General features: G+C 52.4%; 2 protein-coding genes across 6 annotated transcripts in view; both read left to right on the top strand.

The window, feature by feature from the left end:
- Positions 1 to 12,091, top strand: part of NPR1 (natriuretic peptide receptor 1) — a 47,050-nt gene extending 34,959 nt beyond the window's left edge. For 3 of the 4 annotated variants that reach the window (XM_044422775.1, XM_044422774.1, XM_044422773.1), the window contains 12 exons: positions 861 to 965; positions 3,913 to 3,984; positions 4,475 to 4,634; positions 5,514 to 5,672; positions 6,504 to 6,672; positions 7,271 to 7,417; positions 7,680 to 7,803; positions 8,626 to 8,694; positions 8,835 to 9,009; positions 9,585 to 9,683; positions 10,359 to 10,450; positions 11,457 to 12,091. In XM_044422775.1, the coding sequence (XP_044278710.1) occupies positions 861 to 965; positions 3,913 to 3,984; positions 4,475 to 4,634; positions 5,514 to 5,672; positions 6,504 to 6,672; positions 7,271 to 7,417; positions 7,680 to 7,803; positions 8,626 to 8,694; positions 8,835 to 9,009; positions 9,585 to 9,683; positions 10,359 to 10,450; positions 11,457 to 11,519 (1,434 nt within the window). In that variant the 3' untranslated portion in view covers positions 11,520 to 12,091. Of the gene's footprint in view, positions 1 to 860; positions 966 to 3,912; positions 3,985 to 4,474; positions 4,635 to 5,513; positions 5,673 to 6,503; positions 6,673 to 7,270; positions 7,418 to 7,679; positions 7,804 to 8,625; positions 8,695 to 8,834; positions 9,010 to 9,584; positions 9,684 to 10,358; positions 10,451 to 11,456 lie in introns of those variants that run through there. The other variant, XR_006413948.1, reaches the window with a different exon arrangement.
- Positions 12,092 to 17,670: 5,579 nt separating this feature from the next.
- The window catches only part of INTS3 (integrator complex subunit 3), a 68,654-nt gene continuing 61,968 nt past the window's right edge, over positions 17,671 to 24,356 (top strand). For both annotated transcript variants that reach the window (XM_044422785.1, XM_044422787.1), the window contains exon 1: positions 17,671 to 18,252. In XM_044422785.1, the coding sequence (XP_044278720.1) occupies positions 18,142 to 18,252 (111 nt within the window). In that variant the 5' untranslated portion in view covers positions 17,671 to 18,141. The remainder of the gene's footprint in view (positions 18,253 to 24,356) is intronic.

Below are 24,356 nucleotides of genomic sequence, written 5' to 3'. Positions count from 1 at the left end.
GATTGGGTGCCTTACGCCGGGGAGAGCAGAGCCCTGCTACCCAAGCTCTGGTCATCCAGGACGGAAGAGTTTGCAACCATGCCTTACAGTACATTCCCAAGTGTCCTGATTGAAATCTCTTGGACCCCCCCACCCCTCTGCCATTTGAGGAGTTTAAGCTTTAAGAAGGGAAATCCTCATTTCCCTGTGCTTGGGTCTTGTTCGCTCATTATCCAGCTGCTAAAATTACCAAGTAGCTTCCATGTGAGATAGGAATGTGTGATAGGAAAGGCTCAGCTGACTGTCACATGGGCATTCGTTTCCAGGTATTTATTTTTACTCCTGTGTGTTTCCATTAGGTCCGTTGAATCTGAATGTGTCTGAGTGCCATAAAAGCTTGAAAACATGTTGCCTCTTTTACTCTAAAACACGGGACCTTCATAAAGTCTCCTTTATGGAAGAGGCCAAGCAGAGAGGAAGGCGATCCGAGTGGTGAAATATTATTTTGGGTGCTGTTGTTCACATCTTTGCACACTCCCAGCTATCTCTGCCGAGTGGCTTTGCCGCGGCCGCCAGGAACATGCTTTTCAAAATCCAGCCATCCCTGTGGAAAATGTGGGACTTCTGTGTCCCTCATACAATCATAGATTTGAAAGAAGCCTTTGAAGCCATTCAAAGTCCACCCCTTCCTCAGTGCAGGATCAGTCACGCCGACTCAATGGTGGGAGCAGGACACGTGTCTCTGCTTGCAGAATGCAAGGCGTGTTTTCTACCAGACTTGTCAGAACGGTTTGCGCTCTTGTGAGATCTGTGCGTTCGCAGCATGTTTGGTCCCCTGGCGAGTTGCGAGCCCTTTAAACATGCCTCCATGCTCTTTCCAGATGCGAGATGTTCAGAACAAGCACCTGACGCGTTTCATCGGCGCCTGCATCGATCCCCCGAACATATGCATCCTGACCGAGTACTGCACTCGTGGGAGCCTCCAGGTACTTTCGGAACAGGGCACTGGGAGGAGAGAAGGGTAGGAAGAACCCGTAAGCAATGACTGGCGCAGGGGAAGGCTGGATCCCAGAACCCCTGGGTTCTTTCCTGCATCCTGAACGGGCTGGGTGAGCTGGTGAGGGTCCAAGCAGTCCACAGAGCAGAGGCAGGTTGGGGAACGGGGCAACCAAGCACCTGGCACTGCTTGGTTTTCATTACTGACGCAGCTGCCAGTGGAGGCGGATAGCACCATTTCTTTGGCAACGGGGTGACTAACTGGTAGGCCTGATGAAAGACTGACCTCCGTGGCTCACGATAGTGTTGGGATGCTCCGAAGAGAGCGCTTCAGCGAAGCCTTTTCAGCTTGGCACGGCAGCCTTTCTCAAGGCCGGGCTGCTTGAGCGTTGCCAAGCACAGCTGGACTGCATCATGCAGAGACAGACATGGACGAGGCTCCTGCGGGGCAGCGAGCATCGGCTTCGCCATGTCGGGATGAGCCCAGGTGCCCCTTCCTTTCTGAGCGTTTACTCCCTGGAAAAGCCTTTTTTTTTTTTTTTTTAAATAGTCCGTGTTGTGTTTTGCTGCCTTCAGCCGAGTCGTGCGAAGGATTCAGGCGGGGGCAGGCAAAGGATTTTTAATTAAAAGGAGAGGCTACAGCGGGGGAATGGCGGTCCTCTCTGCGCAGAAAGTGAGCGCTCCATGGGGCCAATTCCAAGAGGGATGATTTATAGTGCGGCAGGAAGGCGGTGCAGGCTGGGGAGGGGAAGGCAGGAGAAGGGGAACAGCGATTTCGACAGCCCTGGATTCCTGGCTGCCTGCTGGAGATAAACATTTCCTCTTACAAGAGACAGATGAGAGAGAAAAAGGGAGGCAGGAGAGCTGTGTGGAGGGGAAGAAAGGGAGAATCCGAGGGGAAACTCAGCGGCAATATGGAGCTACGTGGGTGCGATCACTGTGGATGCAGGAGAGGAAACACGAGCTCAGACTGTCCAGCTTGGATCCAGGTTCAAGTCTCCACACAGTCATTTATGTATTTATTTATTTACAACTTTTCTATACCATTTCATCACAGGAGTCTCAGTTTTCAACAGACGAATGCAATAAAATAAAAATAGAAATAAGAGGAACAGTCGCTCATCATCCGATGTTAAAATATAAACCCACTAAATAAAACAGGGTAACAATTAAAATACTGGGAGAATAAAAAGGGTTTCGCCTGATGCCTGAAAGGAAAGAAGGGTTGGTGCCAGGCGAACCTCTCTGGGGAGCATGTTCCACAATCGGGGCACCACCACAGAGAAGGCCCTCCTCTGGGTAGTCACCCTCTTGATCTCTTTCAAGGACGGCTCCCGTCATAAGCTCACTGGGTGACTTTGGAGCCAGTTCCTTAACCCTGCAATGCCATTCAGAAGTGATGCTTGCTGGGTGACCTCAGGCCTGTTGTACGGGCTTAGCCTAACCTACCTTGCAGGGCTGTTGTATGATAAAAGTGGTGGGAGGGAAGTTTGGGGTTTGCCGGCCATCCTGAGCCACACCTGTGCTAAAGGGTGGAATAAAATGATTGTTTTGACATACAACTTCCAGATGTTTTGACATACAACACCCAGTGGGGGATGAAGGACAATGGGAATTACTGTCCAGAACATCTGCAGCAGCCCTCCCCTGGGCCTTAGGTAGATCACAGATTCTGAACCACTGCTTTTCCATTCAACATTGCTGATCTCAAAGCAAGAGGCAATAATTTGGTCTAAATAGAGCCGGTATCTGGAGTTTTTGGTGGGCTACCTGATTCCCCTCCCAACAGCTTCACCCCAATCTGCTGGCTTCACCTGCCTGCTGGTCTTGCCACCTGCTCCGTTAAAACTGAGCCCTGTCGCCTGATTAAAGATACCTTGTTGAAATATCAATTTACTTTTAATCCTTATCCTCTGCATGGGTGCAGATAGGACAAATCAGTAGTTCTGAAGGGGGAAAAGCAGTCTTTCTTCCTATATAGAAGCACCAGTGAGAAAGAAGCATCTTGCTGAGCCAAGGAGAAATAATCTAAGTTGCTGTCCACAGTCTCTGGTGTCTATATAAAATTTACTTAACCTTTTAAAAATACTGTGTTACCTGACCGATCAGGTATGCCTTTTTAGTCACTTGAAGCTGCTTTTAATTGGGTACCATTTCAAGGCTGTATCCACATTTAAGTCTCATCCACAAATCTGTTCTGAGCGCCACCCTGCTGAACAGGAGGCATTTCACACCTGTTCCCTGCTTGTCCTTATAGAAACAGGCCGAGTCAGAAGGGGCCTCCTGAGCCATCTAGTCTGACCTTTGGCTCCAGCCAGCTCCGCTCACGACATGCCCACCATGTGCATGTCCTTATTTTCCCTTATATGTCATGATTTTTTAGATTTTAACTTGTAAGGGCAGGGACTGTCTTGCTGCTTATTGATCATTCTTATTTGAGCTACTCCTGCAATGTTTTTCCCCTGGAAGACCAGGGCAAATCTGATATTAAATAAATAATAAAACCACAGTAGCTACTTCTGAAGGAAGTCTGAAGGGACCAGTTGTCGAATTCTCCTCGTTTTCACATTTAGCAGAAACAAAGATAAACATGCACCATGAGTATGAATTAGATGCTGTTATAGCAGGGTTATGAACAGGAAATACTGTTAGGTTCCTAAAAGAAACAGATAAACCGCAATATCGCCCCAATTGTTGAAGCATCCTTTGTCAGCACAACTGGCATCCTTGATTTCAGATGCGATTCTTTGCAAAGAGTGCTAGCATTTTTTTGAAAAATTCCAGGCCAAGCTTGGCCCTTACAAAGCATGAATGTATAAATTAGAAACCAGCAGTGGGTGGGGTGGGAGGAGAAGGAAGGAAGCCCCCAACAACCAGCCTCGGTGTGGGGGGAGGTCCTTCTGAGTCTAATTTGGACCCCTCTCTCTCTCCTTTTAGGATATCCTGGAGAATGACAGCATTACCCTGGACTGGATGTTCCGCTATTCGCTCACCAACGACATTGTTAAGGTAACTAAGACCTTCCGGAAAGGCTTGCTGGCCTGGACTGAAGACCCATCGAATTCTGCACACAGCGGCCAGGGAGATGGCCCCACAAAGCTGAGAAGCGGGGCTGAAAGGCAGCAGCTGCCCAACTCCGCTTCAGCACTGCCGTGCTGCTTGCAGGGCATTCCGGCTCTGGTGCGGGTGGAGGAAGACTGGGCAGGGAGCAGGAGGCAGGCCCAGGGTTCGAGCCGAGCAGAAGGCCAAGGGGGCATCGCCCAAGGCCTGGCGAAGCCGCGAAGCCATGGCTGGGGATGCCCTCGGCCAGTGGCAGAGTGCCGCTCAGACTGCTTGGCCGCGAGGTCTCGTGGGGTCCGGGGTGTCCGCTCAGCTGCAGCGTTGACGGACTCTCCGCAGGATGGAGCGGCGGTCCGGTGGAGCCCCCTTTCCCACAGCCTTGCCGCTTCCACATCTCTCCCTCTTGACCCCCGGTCTCTTCCTCCTCCTCTCCAACCAGGGGATGCTCTTCCTTCACAACAGCGTGATCAGCTACCACGGCAACCTGAAGTCCTCCAACTGCGTGGTGGACAGCCGCTTTGTGCTGAAGATCACGGACTACGGGCTGGAGACCTTCCGCCAGGCGCCCGAGACCGACGACTCGCACGCGCTCTTTGCCAGTGAGAGAGGGGCCCAGGGGCAGGGGGCTGGGTGAGTTGGCGCAGGAGTGCCGGGAGCAGCGGATGCCGAGACCTGCCCTGCCCTGCCCCGCCCCGCCCCGCCTGCAGGGGCATCTGGCTTGAAGGAGGGCAGGTCCGCCATTCCCCACGCCAGCGGTGGCACGGTCTTAATTGCCTTGCAGACCAAGATGCGGGTGGCCGACCATCCTGTGCAAAATAATCGTTTCTGTGAGGCAGGGGCATGCTGGGGGCCGTGGACGCTGACCTTGGAACACCTGTCGGGGCCCCACATGGGATTTCTGGAGTGCTCGTTCAGGCGTGGTGCCTTGGCACCGATCCCGGTGGCCAGTGCCAGCTTCAGGCCTGTGCGAGGCCCTGGCAAGCCCCTCGGCGCGTTCCCCCTCCACCAGGAAGCCTACCTTCCCACCACCCTGGTGAACATCAGCCCCTCCTACCCCCCACGGCCTTCACCTTCTTGCCTGACAGAGAGCCGGGGAGCACGGAGGCTGCCACATCCTCCACCGCTCCTTCCTGCCCCCCATCATCCTGGGCCAAAGGGGAGGCAGGCGAACAAGCAGGCTGCTGTGATAACGCAGAGGAGCAAATCCAGGCAGGCTTCCACCCATGGGCCCCGGCTGCCCCGGAGCCCTGTGGCAGATGCCCAGCCGCGCCTGGCCTGGCCTGGCCTGGCCTTGAAGCAGGCCCTTTGGAACGAGTGCCTCTCACGGCAGACCAGATCGGATTCTCCAGGTGCTGGCCAGTGGGTTGGCCAGGGTGACCCGCAGTGCCATGGGTCTCCGCTGGAGATCCTCCCTCAGGAGCCCTCCCCCCGCACCTTTCCTATGAGGTTCCTCAACGCCGCCCTCACGCTTCCCCTAGAGAAACTGTGGACGGCCCCCGAGTTGCTCCGTGCAGAGACGGCCTCCTCCCCACTGGGCACCCAGAAAGGCGACGTCTACAGCTTCGGAATCATCCTGCAAGAAATCGCTCTGCGCAACGGTGTCTTCTACATGGAGGGAACGGACCTGAGCCCCAAGGGTGAGAGTGGGGCGGGGTGACCCTTCCCCTTCCCACCCCGGGTGCAGCAGTCCACATGCCTGTGAACGGGGGGGGGGGGGGGGGGTTTCCCCCCCCCCCCCCCCCCCCGGGGGCCCCGCCCCCCAGCCTGGGGGGGGGGGGGGGGGGGGCTCTTTCGCCCCACGTGCCACCCTGAGCAGTGCCTGCAGAACATTCTTCCTGCTGCTTGAGGGCAAAGCTTTAAGTCCAGCATTTTTGGTGAGCAGAGGAAGGGGCTTTTTTTCCTCGTTTGTGGGTGGTTGTTGCAGGAAATCGCAAACCCTGCACAGCAGGCAGCCTCCCCTGGACAGTGTCGCGGGTGCAAATGGGACGCTGCCTTTGGTCCCTTTCTCCTGATTTTGGAACAGCCTAATTCTGTTTCTTGGCATCTCTTCAGTAAGGAAGAAAAAACCCTCTCTATTACTTTGCATGGGGAATTATAGCGGGAGAAGCCCACCTACCTTTTGGACTGGAAGGTGCCGGGAAGCACTGCTGTGGTTTGTTTCTCTGGACAGGGGTTGCCTCTCTACCTGCCCACGTCCTATTACTCCCTGACCCCAAAGAGGAAAGCCTTACTTTGCTTTCAATCGCTTTTGTGTTTTTTGCCACCCACGTTTTCCTGCCATGGGGGTCCAGATAGAATACAAGAGGGTGGTCTCCCTCCCAGGGAATGACCAGATTGGGATCGGCTTGGCTTGTTCCCTGGCTCTGCACCACTTCCCTCGGGTCTGGAGGAGACGTGGGGAGCTTCCTCTCCCCCCGCATTAATTTCTCCTTGGTCCATTTCTCTCTACGCCCGCTTGCCGCTTTCAGAAATCATCGAGCGCGTGAAGAATGGCGAGCAGCCGCCCTTCCGCCCCTCGGTCAACCTGCCGTCCAGCCTTGAGGAAGTGGTGCTCCTCATGCAGCGCTGCTGGGCTGAAGACCCCCAGGAGCGCCCCGACTTCCAGCACATCAAAGGCATGCTGCGGAAGTTCAACAGGTGCAAGCCCTGTCCCGAGCCCCTCCTTGACTGCAGGCTGCGCGTGCGTCTCTGGAGGATGAGTGGTGTGACGCTGTTGCGTTCCATCCCACGGGAACGTGGGGAGGAATATTGTCCTAGCGGGAAATATTGTGGGGTGGGGGTTTAAGGATGCGTCCTGGGAGGGAGCTGGGAGAAGACCGTAGAAGGATTTGTTGGTAGGCGCTGTCCCGTTGGCTCTGACTTACGGCGACCCTCCAAATGTCCAGTCCTTGGCAGCCCTGCCAGCTCCAGACTCTGCACCCACCCAGCCTTCTGTGTTTAAATTTAAATGCATTAAGCAGGAATTGCACTGATGTTTTTATTTTAGCGCTTTAAAAAATGGAAGGGCCCGTCACTTGCCCCTCATCCCCAACCGCCTTTCCCTCCATTCGCCAGAACGCCGGCAGGTGGGAACCTGCTTTGTGCTTCCCACAGGGTTACCGGATCAAATCCTGCCTCCACGCTCTCACGTGGGTCTCTGGTAGCGGGACTAGAAACGGCGCTTTTGAGCAATCCATGAGCAGGGGGGGAATAGATGCAGCCTTGGACGCATCAGCCTGGGATGTGTGTCCGACAGGGAGAACAGCTGCAACCTCTTGGACACGCTGCTGTCGCGCATGGAGCAGTACGCCAACAACCTGGAGGAGCTGGTGGAAGAGCGCACCCAAGCCTACCTGGAGGAGAAGCGCAAAGCGGAGGCCCTGCTCTACCAGATCCTGCCCCAGTGAGTCAGCCTCCCTCACGCCCCTCTGCTGACGGCCCTGGCTGCTCCGAGCATCCTTCCTCCGCTCAGGTTGCGTTCTCCCGGCACCCCCAGCCGAGCCCCACGCCCGGTCCCCAATAGACATCCTCCCCCCCTCCCCTTGCTGGCTCTCTGGTGAGCGCACCTCCGTGGTGGACCAGTGTCACTCCCCACCTGCCCGTGTGGGGGTCCTCGCCTGCGCAGGACCACCACAGTGAGGCGCGCCGCTCGCCTTCCCCCGCAGCTCGGTGGCGGAGCAGCTGAAGCGAGGGGAGACGGTGCAGGCGGAGGCCTTCGACAGCGTCACCATCTACTTCAGCGACATCGTGGGCTTCACAGCGCTGTCGGCAGAGAGCACCCCCATGCAGGTGATCTGCCCGCTCCCAGGGCAACCTTGGCTCTCCGCGATCCAGAGCCCCTCGAGCGACCTGCGCACCCCCCAGCCTCCGAGTGCGATGGCAGTGCGGGGGGGCAGAATCCCGGCCTCGCGTGGGTGACGGGGCTGGTTGGGGGTCAGCCCCGCTTGCACACAGGTGGAACGGAGCAGGTAACCAAGGGTGACCCGATTGAGACCGTGCAGGCACTGCAAGGGCCCAGCCACCAGGCGACCGTGGGTCGATGGCCGTGGGAGCCAGGACGGCACAGACAGGGAGGCGCTCGCCGTCACCGGGGAAGCGAGTCTGTCACGTGGGTCGTGGACCACAGGACACGAGGAGCAGAGGGCCACGCGCTGTGTGTGTGGCCGGCGGGGCGGGGATTCCTTGCTGGCTTGCTTAGCAAGGTGCTCGCAGCCACGTGCTGCAGCGAGGAAGACCAGGAGGAGGGAAGAGCAGAAAGAGCGAGGGCGTGAGTGGGGGCCGACCAGACCAGCCTCCCCCAGCCTGGTGTCCCGCAGAGGCTTTGGGCAAAATCTCTCGGTGTTCTAGATAGTAGACTATTCTGTCCGGGAGTGAGGGGCATTCAAGGCAGAGACCTCTAGGTAGGGCTTGCGGCTCCGCTGAAAAAAGAGAAGTTAGAAACGGAAACGTCTTGCTCTTGCGTGTTCTGCCCCGAATCCTGTTAGGTGTGGACTGCAGATCTTGCAGCCCTGCAGCTCGGTGGCAAAGCACACGGTTTGCATGCCCGGGTCCCCGATTCCATCCCTGGCATAGCCCTGTAAGTCAGTAAGCTACTTGTGTTTACCTTCACAGGTGGTGGCCCTGCTGAATGACTTGTACACCTGCTTTGATGCCATCATTGATAACTTTGACGTCTACAAGGTGAGAGGTTCTCAGCCTGGTCAGCCTGAGAGGTGGGGGGTCAGGATGGGCCACCCAGAAACACTGGTTGTCTGGGCAGGCGTTGTCCCTGGGGGGTGTACAGCCTGCCATGCGTGCCTCTCCACCTTGCCCACATCCAGGTGGAGACCATCGGCGACGCGTACATGGTGGTGTCCGGCCTGCCGGTTCGCAACGGCCGCCTGCATGCCCGGGAAGTGTCCCGCATGTCGCTGGCACTTCTCGAGGCCGTCCGGAACTTCAAGATCCGCCACCGGCCTGAGCAGCAGCTGAAGCTGCGCATTGGGATCCACAGTGGTGAGGAACTGGAGCCGGCCGCGTGAGCATGTCTGTAACAGGAAGAAGGGGGGCTGTCCAACACCAGGAGGGTTTGGACATAATTCCAAACCATGGTTTGTCGCGATGTTTGAACTAATGTCAGAATCATAAGCCATCCCAAGATGTTTGTAGGGGACAGGATAGAAAAGCTTTCAATAAATAAAATAAATCAGAGGAATGATAGCTTGACAACTGCCAGCGAACAAGCCGTTTGGGCAAACTGGATTTGATTTGATGTTGCGTCCATTACAAAAATAAGGAGCCCAAACTTAGTCCAGAGCATCTCCAAGGCTGGCTAGAAAAACTGCCGAAAATTTCGGCAGCCACTGCTCAGCGGTGCAAGGACGGATCCAGCTGTTTCACAAGGGACAGCCTGTGTTCCTCGGTCTTGACACGTAAGTTCTCCCCAGATGCCTTGTCTTCGGAATAAGCTCCAGAGAAGCACAGGGAAAAGGGGAAGATGGAAAACACACGTGCCAGGGTTTACTGTGTCAGAAGGCATGACCCGGAAGGCCCCTTGCCATGCATGTCCGCCTCTCTTTTCCCATCCCAAGGTCCGGTCTGTGCCGGGGTTGTGGGCCTGAAGATGCCGCGTTATTGCCTCTTTGGGGACACGGTCAACACAGCCTCACGCATGGAGTCCAACGGGGAAGGTGAGCCGACGTGGCGCTGATGTCCGCACCTCTTGAAAACACTTATTTAGGAAACCTTTCCAGAACTGACCCGCCATAGTTTTCTCAATTTTGTTCTGAACACATTTTGTCTGTCCACCTCTTCTGCTGTTTCCTGCTTTAAAATACCTCTATCCAAAGGTGGGGTGCTATATAAATTTTGTCAATAAAGTTACGAACAAAATGAGCAGTTGAAGTTCAGTGGGTATGTGGCAGAAGAGCGGCCCAGAACCACCAGAGGCAGCCCCCTGCCCACCGGATGGTTTGGACAACTCCCATCTGCCCCGGCAAGGATGATGGGAGCTGCAGTCCAGAAGAGCTGGAAGGCAGTAGCTGGCTTATTCCCGGCCTACAGAAAACCCTCAGGGATGGCAGCGCCTTTTGCTCTTCACTAAAGGGCTTGGCAGAGCGGCCACAAGCCACTCCTTCAGTGCTGGGCCTTCTGGACCCACCCCTGTGACTTGGTGTCCCCTGGCTGGGGCTGATGGATGTTGCAGTCCCAAATATCTGGGTGGTGGAACGTGGTATTAACCGGGAGCTGAGGGCAGGGCTGCCTCGCGACTGGTTTTTAGATGCTATTCTGGGAGCCCCTTTGGCTCCAAAGCATTTTAACTAGACATGTACTTACAACTTATTATGTCCCTCTGGTCATTCCAGCCCTGAAGATCCACCTGTCCGCAGCCACCAAATCCATCCTGGAGGAGTTTGGGTGCTTTGACCTGGAACTCCGTGGGGATGTGGACATGAAGGTAAGAGGCAGAACAGCGGCTTGGCAGGCAAGCGCGATGGAATTCGCCAGCTCCAGGAAGAGGCGCTGGCCCCTGGCTGAGAGATCAGACGTCTTGCAGGAGACAGTCCTCTCTGGCCAGACTGGGGTCCTCCAGAGGTTGGGGCCTTGCGGTCTACTTCGCCCCGGCCAGAACGCTCTGGCAAACCGGGAGCTGTAGTCCAAAACATCTGGAAGGGGTCCGGCTGGGGGCAGCAGATCTGCTGGGCAGCACTGGCCCGGCAGCCTTTCCTGCAGACTTTTCCCAGTCCTACCTGGAGAGGCCAGGAACCGAATGGGAGACCTTTCCGTGGCAAGCAGTTGCTCCACCCCTAAACTTGGGCCCCTTGCTCTTCTTACCCTCGTTCACTCACTACTGGACTCCTTCCCTTCATCCTTTCCCTCTCCTCCCAGCACCCGGTTCCTCCTTGCAGCCTGAGACTTGAAGCACTGCTGCGTGGGCCCTCCCCTCACGGCTCCACGTCATCCAGGGTCATCCTGTGGATGCTGTGCTCCCAGTTCCACCCCACCCGCGGAAGCAGAGTGCTGGCTTTCCGTTATCTGGCAGCCATGGGGCTTTTCTTGCACAGTGGCACTGGGACCCACTCACTCCCTCTGCAGAACAACAGCCGTGTCCTGGCTCCCCTACAAAGAGCGACGGAGGCTTTAACAGAGTGGAGCTCTTCAGCTTGCCAGCATTTTAATTCTCTTTGTTGATCCGCAGGTGGCAGCCGGAGGTGGTGGGAGGTGGTGGTGCTTCCTCCTCCTCCTGTTTTGCGTCTTTCAGCTTGGAAGATGCTGGGCAGATACCAGCATCTTTTAACTGATTATTTACAAGCAGCTCCCAGAGCCTTTTTAATTGAGGAACAAAAGTGTTTTGCAAAAAAAACCCCACGTGTTTTTGCAGAAGTTTTTCACAGCAACTTTGAACACACATCACACCTGATGTTCTAACGGCCCTTCTCTCTCTCCCTCTCTTTGCCCTGCAGGGCAAAGGGAAACTCCGGACGTACTGGCTGCTGGGGGAACGAGTCAGCAGCACCCGGGGCTGATGGGCTGCGGTGCTCCTACAGGACATGAGGACACCCCATCCTCTTGGTTTCCTAAGACTCCTCGTGGACCAAAGAGACTTGGCCGGGGGTCGGGGGGATCCCGGACTGAGCCCCCAGGACCCCTATGCCCTGGCCCTGTGTCTGCACTGTGGGCCTTTCGAGCGCGAGTCTCCCGCACCGTCTGGCCTGGGTCGCACCCTGAGCTCCAGAGACTGGGCAGGATGCAGCTGGCCGGGGGCAAACGTAACGCCAGCTACTTTCTTCTGCGGCTCCTTGGTCTGTGTCACGCAGGCCCTGTTGTACACGACCAGCAGAAAACATCGGCCACTTCGTGGTCAGAAGTTCGTAGCCCTGGCCCGAGAGATGATCACACATGCCATGGACCACCTTCTTGTCTCTCCAAAGGTTGAATGTCAGAAACATTTAGAATGAACTTGGCATCACGGTTAGGTCTGGGGTGGGACGGGGAGAGGAGAAAGCATTGACTAGCACCTAAATTGTCACTTGCACACGCCCTGATCGTTTCAGGAAGCTTCAGCTTTTGTAATAAAACGCAAACGTATCGCCCTTTACCTTCCCGAGTCCTGGATCTGATGCACACGTTGCCTTGGAAGTCTTGTCTCTTAATCCCCGTGCTTGGATGGTCTGGGAGTGATCATGCCACTAGGAAGGAGGTAGCCCTCTGTCCATGCTCAAGGATACTTTTTGCTACCTCACCTAACCTGGGGTTGAAAATAGACTGTGAGTAAAACGGTGTGTTGGGATGGAATCAAAGCTGGCCGTGGACACGTATAGGATTTTCATCGGGATCAGTGCAGGGGGGGCACGTGACTTCCCCACATGCTGCGGTCCTTGTACTTCAGGGTCTGCGCCATGCCTGCTTTTGAATAAAACCGAAACAGCCATGCACGAGGGCGATTACGAGCACGACACACCATGTCGGTCAGAAAACGCGATTCCTGCCATCTTGGTGCATGTAGCTCGGCCCGTCCTCTCGGCCCGTCCTGTGTTCCCCTTTTCTTCTGTTTGCTGTTCCAGGGTTTGTACAGGCAGTCACAGCTTTAAACTCCAGCAGGCTGCTTTTTCAAACGTATTTGGCCCCGCACCCCATGTGCCTTTGGCCCCATCCACCCTGGGAATAAGGCCCCCAGAGCTCCTCTGAAACTGAATCCGGCCCTCCGGCTGAACAAGCCCGGCATTTGCCGCAAGACGTGATGAGGGCTGCAGGCCCTGCGAGTTTTCTGTGCAATTCGGGCTTGATAATGTGCTTCAGCAAACAATGGTTCTTGCAAATCAGGAAGTGAGGGAATCAGGAGTGCCTGTGTGAGGAAAGGAAGTAAGCGAGTTTTTCTTCGAGCTCCCACCCTGGATTGGCTTCCTGTTCTAAGGCCCCCTATTCCTAGTTGTCCCTGTATTTCTTTCCTTATTTTTTACTCCTTGGGGGCTCATAGCAGCTCTGAGGTGTGTGGCACTTAAGTCCGGAAAACAGCATAAGGGCAGTTCCAGGTTTGCTGCCTGGCTGATGAGCCCTGTCAGAAATCCGGAGACCCCCGCCAGTCAGTGTAAGCTAAAGGTGGGCAGAAAGTAAGCTGGGTTCTACCAGCAGCCATTGCTTAACAGAAGCTACGGCGATACGGTTTTCCTCCCTTCAACGAGGCGGCCAAAATGAAGACGGCTTGGGCTAGCAGGGTGTGAGCTCCTACATGAAGAGCTTGTAAAAAGTGCTCGGTTCCAGTGCTGAAAGCAAATCACTCGGTTCAGAAGGTGCTCAGAGACAGTTTGTTCCTGAATGGGTGTGTGTGTGTTACTTGGCTCTATTTATTCGGTGGAACTTGCGGTTCTTGTAAAGAGCTTGGACAAACCTGAGGTCTGTCCAACCTGCTTTGCGGGCAGCACTAAGATAGACAGACCAATTGTTGTGTTTATACTGCAGCTTTGTTCTGAATTTTCCTTCCTTCGGAATTGCTTTAAAATGTGGTTGGGTGATTCCTGTCTCAGATAATAGGCATCGTATCTGCCTTGGTTGTGACTGTTCACCAGGCCGGCAGCCTAACTTTATGTTAGTGGCTGAATTGTATGATATGGCCTGAGGATGAAATGACATTTTCTTTCTTTTAATCTCCTGCCTGTTACTTCTAAAAAGCCGGATGCTACAAGAAAGGGTAATTAACAGATTGGCCTTTCATTTCCTTTGAGCCAGTCACAGTCCTATTACTTAGCATCTCACGTGAAATGTATTTCCCTTCCTGCACGGAAAAGAACACTTGATATGTCAGAAATGTGAATCACAAGAGAGATTGCAAACTGCACCAGCAACTCGAAAAGGAAAACAGGAATATTCTTTACATGATGCGATGCCCTTGTGTTTTCATTTCTAAGAATTCTCATTTCTAAAGCAGAAGCCCTTGGGCATATTTCTTATCAGAGCACCCTGCTGGTTTCTGAATCTTGTCTCTTCCTACCTAGAAATAATTTCTTCCTCGGTTTTGATGATTACATATATATTTATGTTATGGTTGGTGGAGAGAAAATGCTAATTTTTCCTTCCCGAGAAGAGCCTCAAGGTTTGTACCAAAATCCATGAAAAATAAAACACACATGAACAGGATGAAAAGCTAATGATGTCAACAGACTTCAAGCCACATCTTTCCAAATTGGGTTACAAAGGCCTGCTTTGGTAAAAACGTACTTATTTTCCCAACTCGGGCCGATGTCTTTGTTCTTCAAATCCTTCCTCTGCGAGGAAAAAAAAAGAAATAACAGCCAGGACACAGCGCTATGGAGTGGAAGTGTAAGTTGGAGCAAGTCACAAGATGGTGCCCAGTGGAAGCTAGCATTAGCTGGCATAACATTGTATTGATACCTAATTCCTCTCGGGAAGTTCCACAGAACAACTTAACTCAACTGCTCAGCCCTCCCTGTTTCAGGCAGAATTTACTGGTCCAAGTCCAACATTCACAATGTTTTTCTTTTATAGTGATTCCTCCTCTTCCCTTCACACTCTTCTTGCTCATGTCCCGCCATTTCTCCCCCCTTCGCACCAAACTGTTATTCTATGACCAACGGCTAGTCTCTTCCATCCTCTCTCCTGATCTATTGCCTTCCTCCCATAATGGCCTTCAGAATATACAGTAGCAAGAGAAGTTTTCTAATTCTGGAATTATTGAAAAATAGATCATTGCTCACTGGGAAATGGAGGGCATTGTGAAAGTTTTTTTTTTTTTCAGTCGAACGAGTGCGCAGGAATTTGTCTAAAAATGTGAAAGCCTGGAATAAACCTAGGTAAATTGGGGAAGGGGGCAGTTTCCCATTTTTTTCTCCTGGGTCTTCACATCCCTAGTGGCTCCCCATTTAGCTGTTTATTGTATCTATACCTTGCCTTTTTCCTCTTGCAAGGAAGGCAGGGCAGCTTTCATGATCCTCCTCTTCCTCATTATCCTCACAACAACCCTATGAGGTAGGTGAAACTGGGTCCTACTGGTTTTTGTGGGTTTGCTCAAAGTATGGCTGAGACTGCACTGCTCTGCGTGCTTACCTGGGAGTAACTCCAGTTCAGCTCCGTAGGACTTCCTTCCCAGTGTATGTGCACATGCGATTGATTGTCCTGTGAGCCCCGATCCAATCCAATCTATGCAATGTTTATCTCTCTATATTATATGACTATTAGAACAGTAGAAAAGGCTGTCAAATAATTAGCAGACTGTTAAGGCAAACTTACTTAGCTGCTTCTTTGGCTTTTTAAGTATGTTCTTCCAAGGTTTTATTAAGATAACTGTGAGGCGATTTTATTAAAATATAGCCATAACGTCATTTTAATTTGTGACAATGTGGTTACGTTTTATGTTATTTTGATTTTATTTTATATATTATTAAAATATGGCCATTAGGTTTATGTTTCTATTAAAATACAGCTATGAGGTTTAGTTTTATTATGATATGGCTAGGTATTTTATATGGCCATGAAGTAATTTGTTTTTATTACAATATAGTCATGAAGTAAGGTTGTTTTATTATATGGCCATGAAATTACTGTATTTGGATTTTATTTTATTACCAAAAGGCCATGACCATATTTTATTTTGAATTTATTAGGACAGAGCCTTGAAATTCTTATATTTCATTGCTATGCGGCTAGGAGGCTATTTTATTTCGAGAATCACGCCTACTCGGGAGTAAACGCCGCTAGGTTCAGTGAGGCTTGATTCGGAGTCTGCGCTCCTCGCTCCCCGCGGCACGTGGAACAGGAAGAGGCTTTGAGGACGCCCAAGGGAAACCGCCCTCAAAAAGCGGAGAGCGCATGCGCAGGAGGCGGGGGCAAAGAGAGAGCGGGGGACGTAATTGCGCAGGCGCGCACGGGCACGAGCCGCAAAGTGCGCTCCGGTTTGGTGAGTCGGTCTTGCACCTCCTCCATAGACTTAGAAAAGAAGACTAACTCCACCAAGTTGCTTCCGGGTTGGTTCGGATTCTTTCATTTTTAAAACTATTGAACGACACTTGTGGCTGGATGTTTTTAAACGACATCCCTGCAGTGCAGCCCGCTGTTAAGCGTCGAGGGGCTAAGCCATGGTTTGCATCAGCAGTTTGCGACCGGTCCAGATGTTGGCCTTCCAGCTCTCATCACCCTCTTAGCCAGTAGGGTCGGGGGCCAAGGGTGGTGGGAGGTGCGGTTCAGCAGTATGAAAACCAGTGCGCAGTAGTGTTGCACTGGGACTTTGGAGCTCCATTAAGTTCACTGGATGACTTTGCGTTAAGCACGGACTACCAATGGAACAGGGCGGCTGTGTGTGTTAAAGACAGAGGAGGATCGTGCCTCCCAGCATGGGCTCTCCGCGGGAAAAAAGCAGGCTATAAATAGGATGGATAGATAGATAGGTGGAGGGCCATGTTCTGCATTCCAGGCTTACACCAATCCTGCAGTGTCACCCAAGTGAGGACGAGAAATGTAAACAGTTAAATGGAGCACGTGAATATGAATACAAAAACTAAAGTGGCCCTCGGTTAAGATCGCATCATACCCATGTTCCCCAGTAACCAGGGTACCCAGGCACCCTGCTGCTGATACTGGCGGTAGTCTATCGCCATAGGGACTAGTAGGTACGGATAGTCGCCTGCTCTAGGAATGGATCCAACCCCCTGTTAAGGCCACTCACTGGCTAGGTCCCGTGGGCTAGGTCCCATTGTTTAACCGGACAGGGTGAGAAGAAGCCGTTCTCGGGACCTGTCCTGACTCTCCTCCAAGCCGCTTCATGCTTGGGGGACGACGTGCCTCGACCACCAGCTATCTCCGCACCGGGGGTCGTGCTGCACGCCCCCGCCTCTCCTCGTGCGGATGCTGTTCCTTGCTATTGGCCCCTCCCCAGGCCTACAATTTTGGGGTGCACCCAACAACCCCATCAGGGCAGGAGGAAATGCTGCAGCATGGGCAGCGGCATAAAAGCTTGGCAGGCCAGATTTTAAAATGAGCACGCCCCAGCCGAAAAGAAATAAAAATTAAAGCTCTGTATGCGGACGGAGAGGAGTGAGGACTGAACCACGTGCCACTACTAGCCATTCACAGCTAGGCTGCAAGAAGGCCGCTCTCCCTTCCGCTCCCTTGAGCAGAAAAAAACCTTGAGACAAACCTGGAAGCCCTTTTCTAGAAAAGAGGGCGTGCCCATCTTGCACTTTCATACGTCTATGGCTGCTGTCGGGTTGGGCTCCAGCCTCCTCCCCGCCCGAGCTCCCAATCATTGGCCCGCTGGGACGGCGTCTGTCACTCACCACATTGCCTGGGCTCTGATAGGCCGGCGAGGGAGGCGGTGAAGGAGAAGAGGTGGGTGCTTCCGGCTGTGCTTCTTCCTTCGCCTGTTTCCCCTCACACACTCGCTCATCCTAAAGGCTTGACTTCCGGTCCTGTGCGGCTCGGTGGTGGGGGGCGAGGAGGCGCACGCTCCCCCTCCCTACCCCCCACCGGCGCAGAGCCCCCCCTTCCCTATATGCCCCCTGCCCCTTTAGTCGTTCCTGCGGGGGTGAAAAGAGAGACACGCCTACAAAGAGAGTCTCCCCTCCTCCACCTCAGCCGCCCCAAGCCCCGCCCCCTGGGCGAAGCCCCGCCCCCAGAAGCCCCCCCCCCCCCACGCCCCCCCCCTTAGAGCTAGGACCGGCCCCCCCCCCCACTCCCTCTTCCCTCAAAATCCCACTCAAGTCTGACCACCCTATCTTGGTCTCTATTGGTTTAACACAATCTCCCCCAGAATTGGAGCTGAAGAAATTTCCCTCGCCCTCCCCACACATGCACCCCCCATAGGTCTGGTGGAAGGCTTCAGTTCCCCCCTCCCCAAAAGTGCTCCCCTTAAAAAGGGCGAGGCGTGGGCACATCTTGCAAACAGGGAGAAAAATAGGGTGTACACATACGGAGGTGGAAGCTTGGAGAGCGTTTCTTCCTCCCCACCTGGCCCAAACCTATTTCTCCACACTCCACCCCCCGCCACCCCACAAGCAGCTGAGGAAAGCCTAGGGGGGTGAGTGTGGGGCTTCCCCATCCCTCTCACCCCCCCATCCTGCTGTCCCTGCTTTGATAAGGGAGAGAGAAGAGTGTGTTGCTGAGGGGGGGCAAGGGGGTGTCTCGCCCACCCCACCTGCTATGGAGATGCAGAAGGGGAAAGGGGGCACAGCAACAGCTACAGCAGGTGGAGGAGGAGGAGGGAAATTGCTGATCTACACCAGCTTGGATGCCAAGGATGAGTTAGAGGAGGTAGGTGCAGGGGGAAGGTTAATGGGGGGCAGTTTGGGGGAGGGGAATTGGAGGAGCTTTGCACTGCTTCTCAGAAAGCAAGGGGCTATTTTATTTTTATTTTTTTTTAAGGGTGGGCTGCCTTCTTTGCAGAGCATTGAGAATTGGAGGAGCATTCTTAGATCTTCCTAGGTCTAAGAATGAAAGACTTGACCTGGAAACTTTGTGCTTGTCCTCACAGTTCTTAATAGTACTTTCAAGGCAGCCTGTGTGTGATTTGGCAACTTGTGCCCGGTGCTGGGAGAACATAGAGGTGCTTGGAATTGGGCGAACAGGAACAGAATGTCATTTGTTCTGTGGTGAAGAAAAGGTTCTGTTCTGCAGATTGCTGAGGCTTGTCTGCCTTGACACAGATGGATTATCCCTGAATGCTGAAGGTTCCAGACCATATTCCCATCTTGCTGGCTCTCTGTGAAATAGGAGGACATGATTCCCATTTTAGAGCTTGGAAAAATGAGGCTGGAAGGCTCTGACTACTCTGGGGTTGTAACTGAGGTCAGGTTGAAAACTATTCTGCACCAGAAATTCTCCTGCTTGTAAATCACTTAATCTTAATACAGCACAGGAATCTCTCCAGTTCTTGTAAAGTGGATTATTTTCCCCCTTCGTATTGCTGTTGGTGCTTCAGATTGGCTATATGTAGGAAAGAGGACTAGCACCACTATTTTTTGTGGATTTACTAACTTTGGGCAATTGAGTCAGAAGGCTGAAACCGTTGCACAACTTTCTGGCTCTGCTTTAGAATCTGTCCCTCACAGATTGGAAAACTTTGCAGAGGGTGCACCAGTGCTGTGCAGGTTATTTGGAAGTGCAAACATCTAAAGTGTTATGCTGGGTCAGTGCAAAGAGCCTGTTGAGTTTGGCATTCTGTTTGTGCAGTACGTAGCACCTGTGAGCAGAATGGGTGCTTCTCAAGTGCAAGGTACTCACATTTCTATGTCTGTGTGTGTGTGATGTGCAGAACTAGTCCCCACCCCACTTATGCTCCCGAGTTGCCATGTTCTTTTTCTCCTATGTTTGGTTCATTGCCTGACCACCATCTCACTGTAGTTCAGCATCATGTTGATCCAGGTGTTGTATTTTGCCTTCTGTGTGTCTCAGCTTACAACTTGTCTGGGCCTGAGTCTACAGGCTTCTCTTCTAGGAAATATTGGCAGTGGCTGGTATAACCTCTTCTCTCCCTTAGGAAGTGTAATGAGAAGTGTTTTGTCTGCTGTAGGACACCCTATTCACCAGGCATTGCTAAGCGCAAGTCATTTACCTCATCAGTGATCATTATCTCTCATCTGTTCAAGCAAGATGGTGTTTAAGGGGCAGGGTGGCAGGTGCTTGGGCTCGGGCCTTGTGTACAGGACCCATATTCCCGGCAAATGTCCCAAGGCACGTGTGTCGCCTGCTGGTGGACCCAGGTAGCCCCGTGTGCTGTGGAATCTTTGCCCCGGGTCCAGGAGCCCGTGGGCAGGGTGGGAGAGGCTGGCCTGCAGAGCCAAATTCAGACCAGCAGCCATCAACTGCAGTCTTTCCCCACCTGGTGCCTTCCTGATGCTCGCAGAGCAACTCCCATCGTTCCCAGCCAGCACGGCCAGCAAGGCGGATGTGCTTGCATCTTGCCAGACGATTAACAACCCCTCTGCCTGGTTGGAATTGTCAGGTAGCCAGCAAAACCGGGACTGCCCCGAGTCCACGCATTTAGTGGACCAGGTTTAGTTGCGGGGAGGTGGGCCTGAGTTGTCTGGGGGGGGGCATTGTCTTGGAGCAACTGCCCTTTGGCTCCTCTCTTCCTAGGATCATGTTTGCCCGCGCAGCTGCCTTGGGGCAAGGATGCAGCAGGGTCACAATGGGGTGGTGGAGCTGAAACTCCGTGCCAGAGTTCCTGTTTTGCGGGCAGAAGACCCCAGTATTTTGCTTGCTAGGAAGGAATCCTGCCCTCAGCCTTGGAGAGGTATTGCTGCCAGTCAGTGTTGACATCATGGGCTAGATGGGCCAAGGGTCCATCTCAGGACAGGTTCTTGCGCTTTCATACACCCCCCCCCCATCAGCAGCTGCAACCAACAGCTGCTCGGCTGCTGGAGCTATCTGCGGCCCTCCCATCTGGTTGCGTCTGTGAAGCTCACTCTGTTAGCCTGGCCTCAGGGACCGTCTGCATTCAGCTCTTCTCCTCCTCGCCTTTCTTTCTCCGTTTCACCTTTTGTGTTGTGCCTGGTATTGTGAAACCCTTTTTGAGTCCTATGTCAGTGAGCCATTATATCTAAATATAGCACATAAATGAACTGGGCAGGCCTGATCCTTAGCATCGCTGTGCCCACAGGCTCACCTGATCCCCTCCAAGACGCTTCCTCAAACCTGTCTCTTTTCCATCCTTTGTGTTGCTCAGTGTCACCCGCTGGCGGTCCGTGAAGTGGAGCGGGCACGGCCCGTCTGTGCTCCTCCAGATGCTTCGACTTGCAGCTCCTCTGGAGCCTGGCCAGCATCTCTAATGTTGAGTGCAAAACATCTGGAGCACCCCAAGTTGCCTTTTCTTTTCAAAGCTCAGACACGTCCATCACATCTAAACATTTTTTTTTTTTTTTGCTCTGTACAGAATGTGCCATTTGAACAAAAGGGGATTTGTACGACTTCAATGTCAGTGTGTTAGGTGTCATTTAATTTGCATTAATGTACCAAGAGTTTAAAAAACTTGTTCTAAATCAATTAATATTTATTTAGGCCACAATCTTATGACTCTTAGACATAAGTCTATATTATTTGGATTCCGACTCCAGCCTTGGATTACTCACCCTGGGATCACAGCTGGGACTCCAAACGCAAGAGTGCTTTCCTTCCTTTCTTGCATCCAGGAAAGAACTGTGGCTCCCAAGTTTGCAAAAGCGAGCTCAGGGACAGATTTTTTATTGCGTGGGGATGGGCACAGAGGGGCTGCTTCAGCCGCTTCTCATACTTCAGGACTAAACACCAAGATGGCTGAAATCTAAGTGTTTGGGTGGAGTATGAGGAGTGCCTGCTCGGTCTCTTCTCATCCCTGCATAGAATGCCCACAATCCTCCAAGTTGTAAGGGTTATGATGCATGCTATTCATTATGCTGCCCTATACAAAATGTTGTATCCCACTTCTCAGCCCAAAAGTCTCCCAGATCAGACTGACAGAATCTCTGCCGGCAGGCTCGCTGTCTCACAAGGCAGGTCACGCAAGACAAAACAGGCAGGAAGAGAGAAGAAGTAGCCTCTGAGTATGGCCGTTGCGATGGTCCTATTTCCCACCCTCATTTCCCCCGGTACAAACTGCAGCAGTGGCTTCTTGTGGCAAGGAGTCTGTTCTCTTCCTTCAGAAATGATACCTGTTTGTTGTGGGGGGCTAGGGGTGTGCGATGCCTTGGTAGCCTTTTGAGACTGCCTTCCTGCAGACCCTTGTGCCTGTGACAGCGGCCTCTTCTCTGCTGCAAACAATGTTTTTTCACTCAGTTACACAATTTCCTCCTCTTGCATCCCTTTCTGTGTACCAAACAGTCTTCCCTACACTGGCAGCAGAAGGACCATATTGCTTGAAACGGAAACCTTTGTGGGACTAGACTCGGTAACCCAGCCTGTCTTCCAGCATTCTTGTACCACTGACCAGGCTGGCTGAGACCTGTGCAATCCTTTTATTTACACAAACAAGTATTGTATTGGAGACATACAACGTGTCAGTGATAGAACAACAAAAACATCAATACACACAGCTTGTTTTACATTATTCATCTCAGGTTCAGTACATAATTCAGGACTATTGTCCCTGAACATACCCTTGTCAGGTATGACATTTTAAGCTCTGTTAGAGCTGCGAATTATTCCATTATTCATTTTGCTCATTATTATACTCTTCAAAAAGCAAGGTTGCACGCTTAGTTAATGCTGGTCCAAAGGCCCTGCATTGGAAGTAGTCCTGCTTGATTATTCCTCTAATCCATTGCTTATGTTGCATTTGTTTTTCAGCAAGAGTCTATTCCCAAAATGTCAGAAACTCTCTACTAACAGTCTATCTTACTGCCATATTCCTGTTTCATGTGATAACTGTTCTTGAAACTGAGCCCCAAAAGGTCTGGAGGGCACCGGGGTGGGACGGCTCCCCTAAGAAACATGAGCCGTTCTCTAGCCTACCTTAGCAACTTCCAAGAGGGTACAGTACATACTGTCTTCACTGCAGGAAGGGTGACTGGAGGCCTGCTGGCTGCCCGGACTTGCAGCTCTTATCCTTGCTAGCCAGCATAACCAGAGGTGAGAGATGGCGGGAACAGTAGGTCAAAATTTTGAGGGTCACCAGTTTCCCACCTTGGAACAGAGTCACCTTGTGCATCAAAAGCAGCGGATGTGCTTACAGCTTAGTTATCTTCCCACCTTGGGAAGAAAAGAGCCAGTGTGGTGTCGTCGTTAAGAGCATGGGACTGGGCCTCAGACGATCTGGGTTCTAGTCCCCACTCGGCCATGGAGCCCACTGGGTAACTTTGGGCCAGTCGCAGCCTCTCAGCCCAACCTACCTCACAGGGTTGTTGTGGGGATAAGATGGAGGAGGAGAATGATGTAAGCTGCCTTGAGTCCTTTGAGGAAAAAGGCAGGATATAAATTGAAAAATAAATATAAATAAATAAAAGTGTTTTTAGGGTGGGATCATACATAACCAGCTGGGATTACATATCACTGAATTTAGTTTGACTTGCTTCTGGGTGAAGACATGTATAAGATTGTACTGTTGGGTACATTTATTCATTTTAAATATTTGTATGCCAGCTGCAGAAAAGGCCCTCCCCCTCGCGGCCGTCCCGCTCACCTCCTTAAGGGATAGCTCACACAGGAGGGCCCCCTGCATAGATCTCAAAGGCCAGGTAGGCACATACAGGTGCAGGCGCTCCCTAAGGTAACTCAGGCCTACGCCGTAGTAAACACTGCTGTCTAAGGACTCGCACACACACGTAATGTATCCTGAGAGTGTTTGTAGAAGAACATTGTGTGTTTGGATTTAAAAAGGCAGGCTATGGTGCAGCGTAGTTTTCCTAAAATAGAAACAGAATCTCTATAAATGGAAAATGTGGCAGTTCAAATCACTTAATTTGCTAGTTCCTTGGCTGTTGGCTGTTGCCATCCTGATTGGTAATTTTGGACATACTGGCAAGACTGTTTTATATTCACAACAGCCCTGCAAAGTAGCCCAGGGCGATAGAAGTGGGATTGTGTCTATGCTCATAACTGGACAAATTGTGCGTGAAGAATCTCGAGCAGAAAGTTTAAGAGGAGTAACTGTGCCTCTGGCAGAGCTTGCGGAAAGTCCCAGAATCAAACCCTGGCATTTTCAGGTAGCACTGGAGAATTTCTTGGCTGCTTGCCTCCCTTAGTAGGAATTCCAGAACCTGGGAGCAGCCACCAAGAAAAGACCTCCACTGGGGGAAGAACTGAGAGAAGGGATGTCTTAAAACCTGGGCAGGCTTCCTTTCTGGATCCTTACAGGGCCGTGCAGGATGGTGTGTATAGCTGCTGTGAAAACAGTGGTTAATTACCCTTCTTTCCTTCCCTGGCATTAAAATCTGAAGGTCTGGACCTCTGCTAGAATTGTGCCAATGGGATGGAGGTCCGCCGCTGCTCAGAGAGCTGCCCCTGAGACAGACGGTCCTTCAGGTACAGTCCAGTACAGGCCCAGTCACCCAGTCCTCTTCCTCTGACAATAAGAAAAGGGTTTCTTTTTGACATGTGGGGCATAATAGAGCAATGCCTGATGTGACTGGAAAATACATGCTCTTTGATATACCTATAGCTGAAATCTAAACGCAAAATGTAGTCTGGAAGAGGAAAACACCATGGTAGTAATCAGAACTTAAAAGGCAGGAGCAGTATCTCTCTCTCGCCGCCCCCGTGAGATCCCCCTGGCCCTGAACCAAGATTCATAGCGTGTCTTCAAACATCAGGGTAACTTTCCATGCTGTCCGGGTGGATGATGGCTTGGCCTTGGACTGCCCAGGCAGCCCTTTGGAGATCAGCGCGTATCTTGGCGTTTGGCTCATATTTCCATCACGGCTGTCAGAACTTCAGAGGGACAGAAC

This window comes from Varanus komodoensis, unplaced genomic scaffold (genome assembly GCF_004798865.1).
Source record: "Varanus komodoensis strain SLA01 unplaced genomic scaffold, ASM479886v1 scaffold135, whole genome shotgun sequence".
NCBI classification, from domain to species: domain Eukaryota; kingdom Metazoa; phylum Chordata; class Lepidosauria; order Squamata; family Varanidae; genus Varanus; species Varanus komodoensis.
Note: the sequence above shows the minus strand (reverse complement) of the source record. Positions and strands in the feature narration are given on the sequence as shown.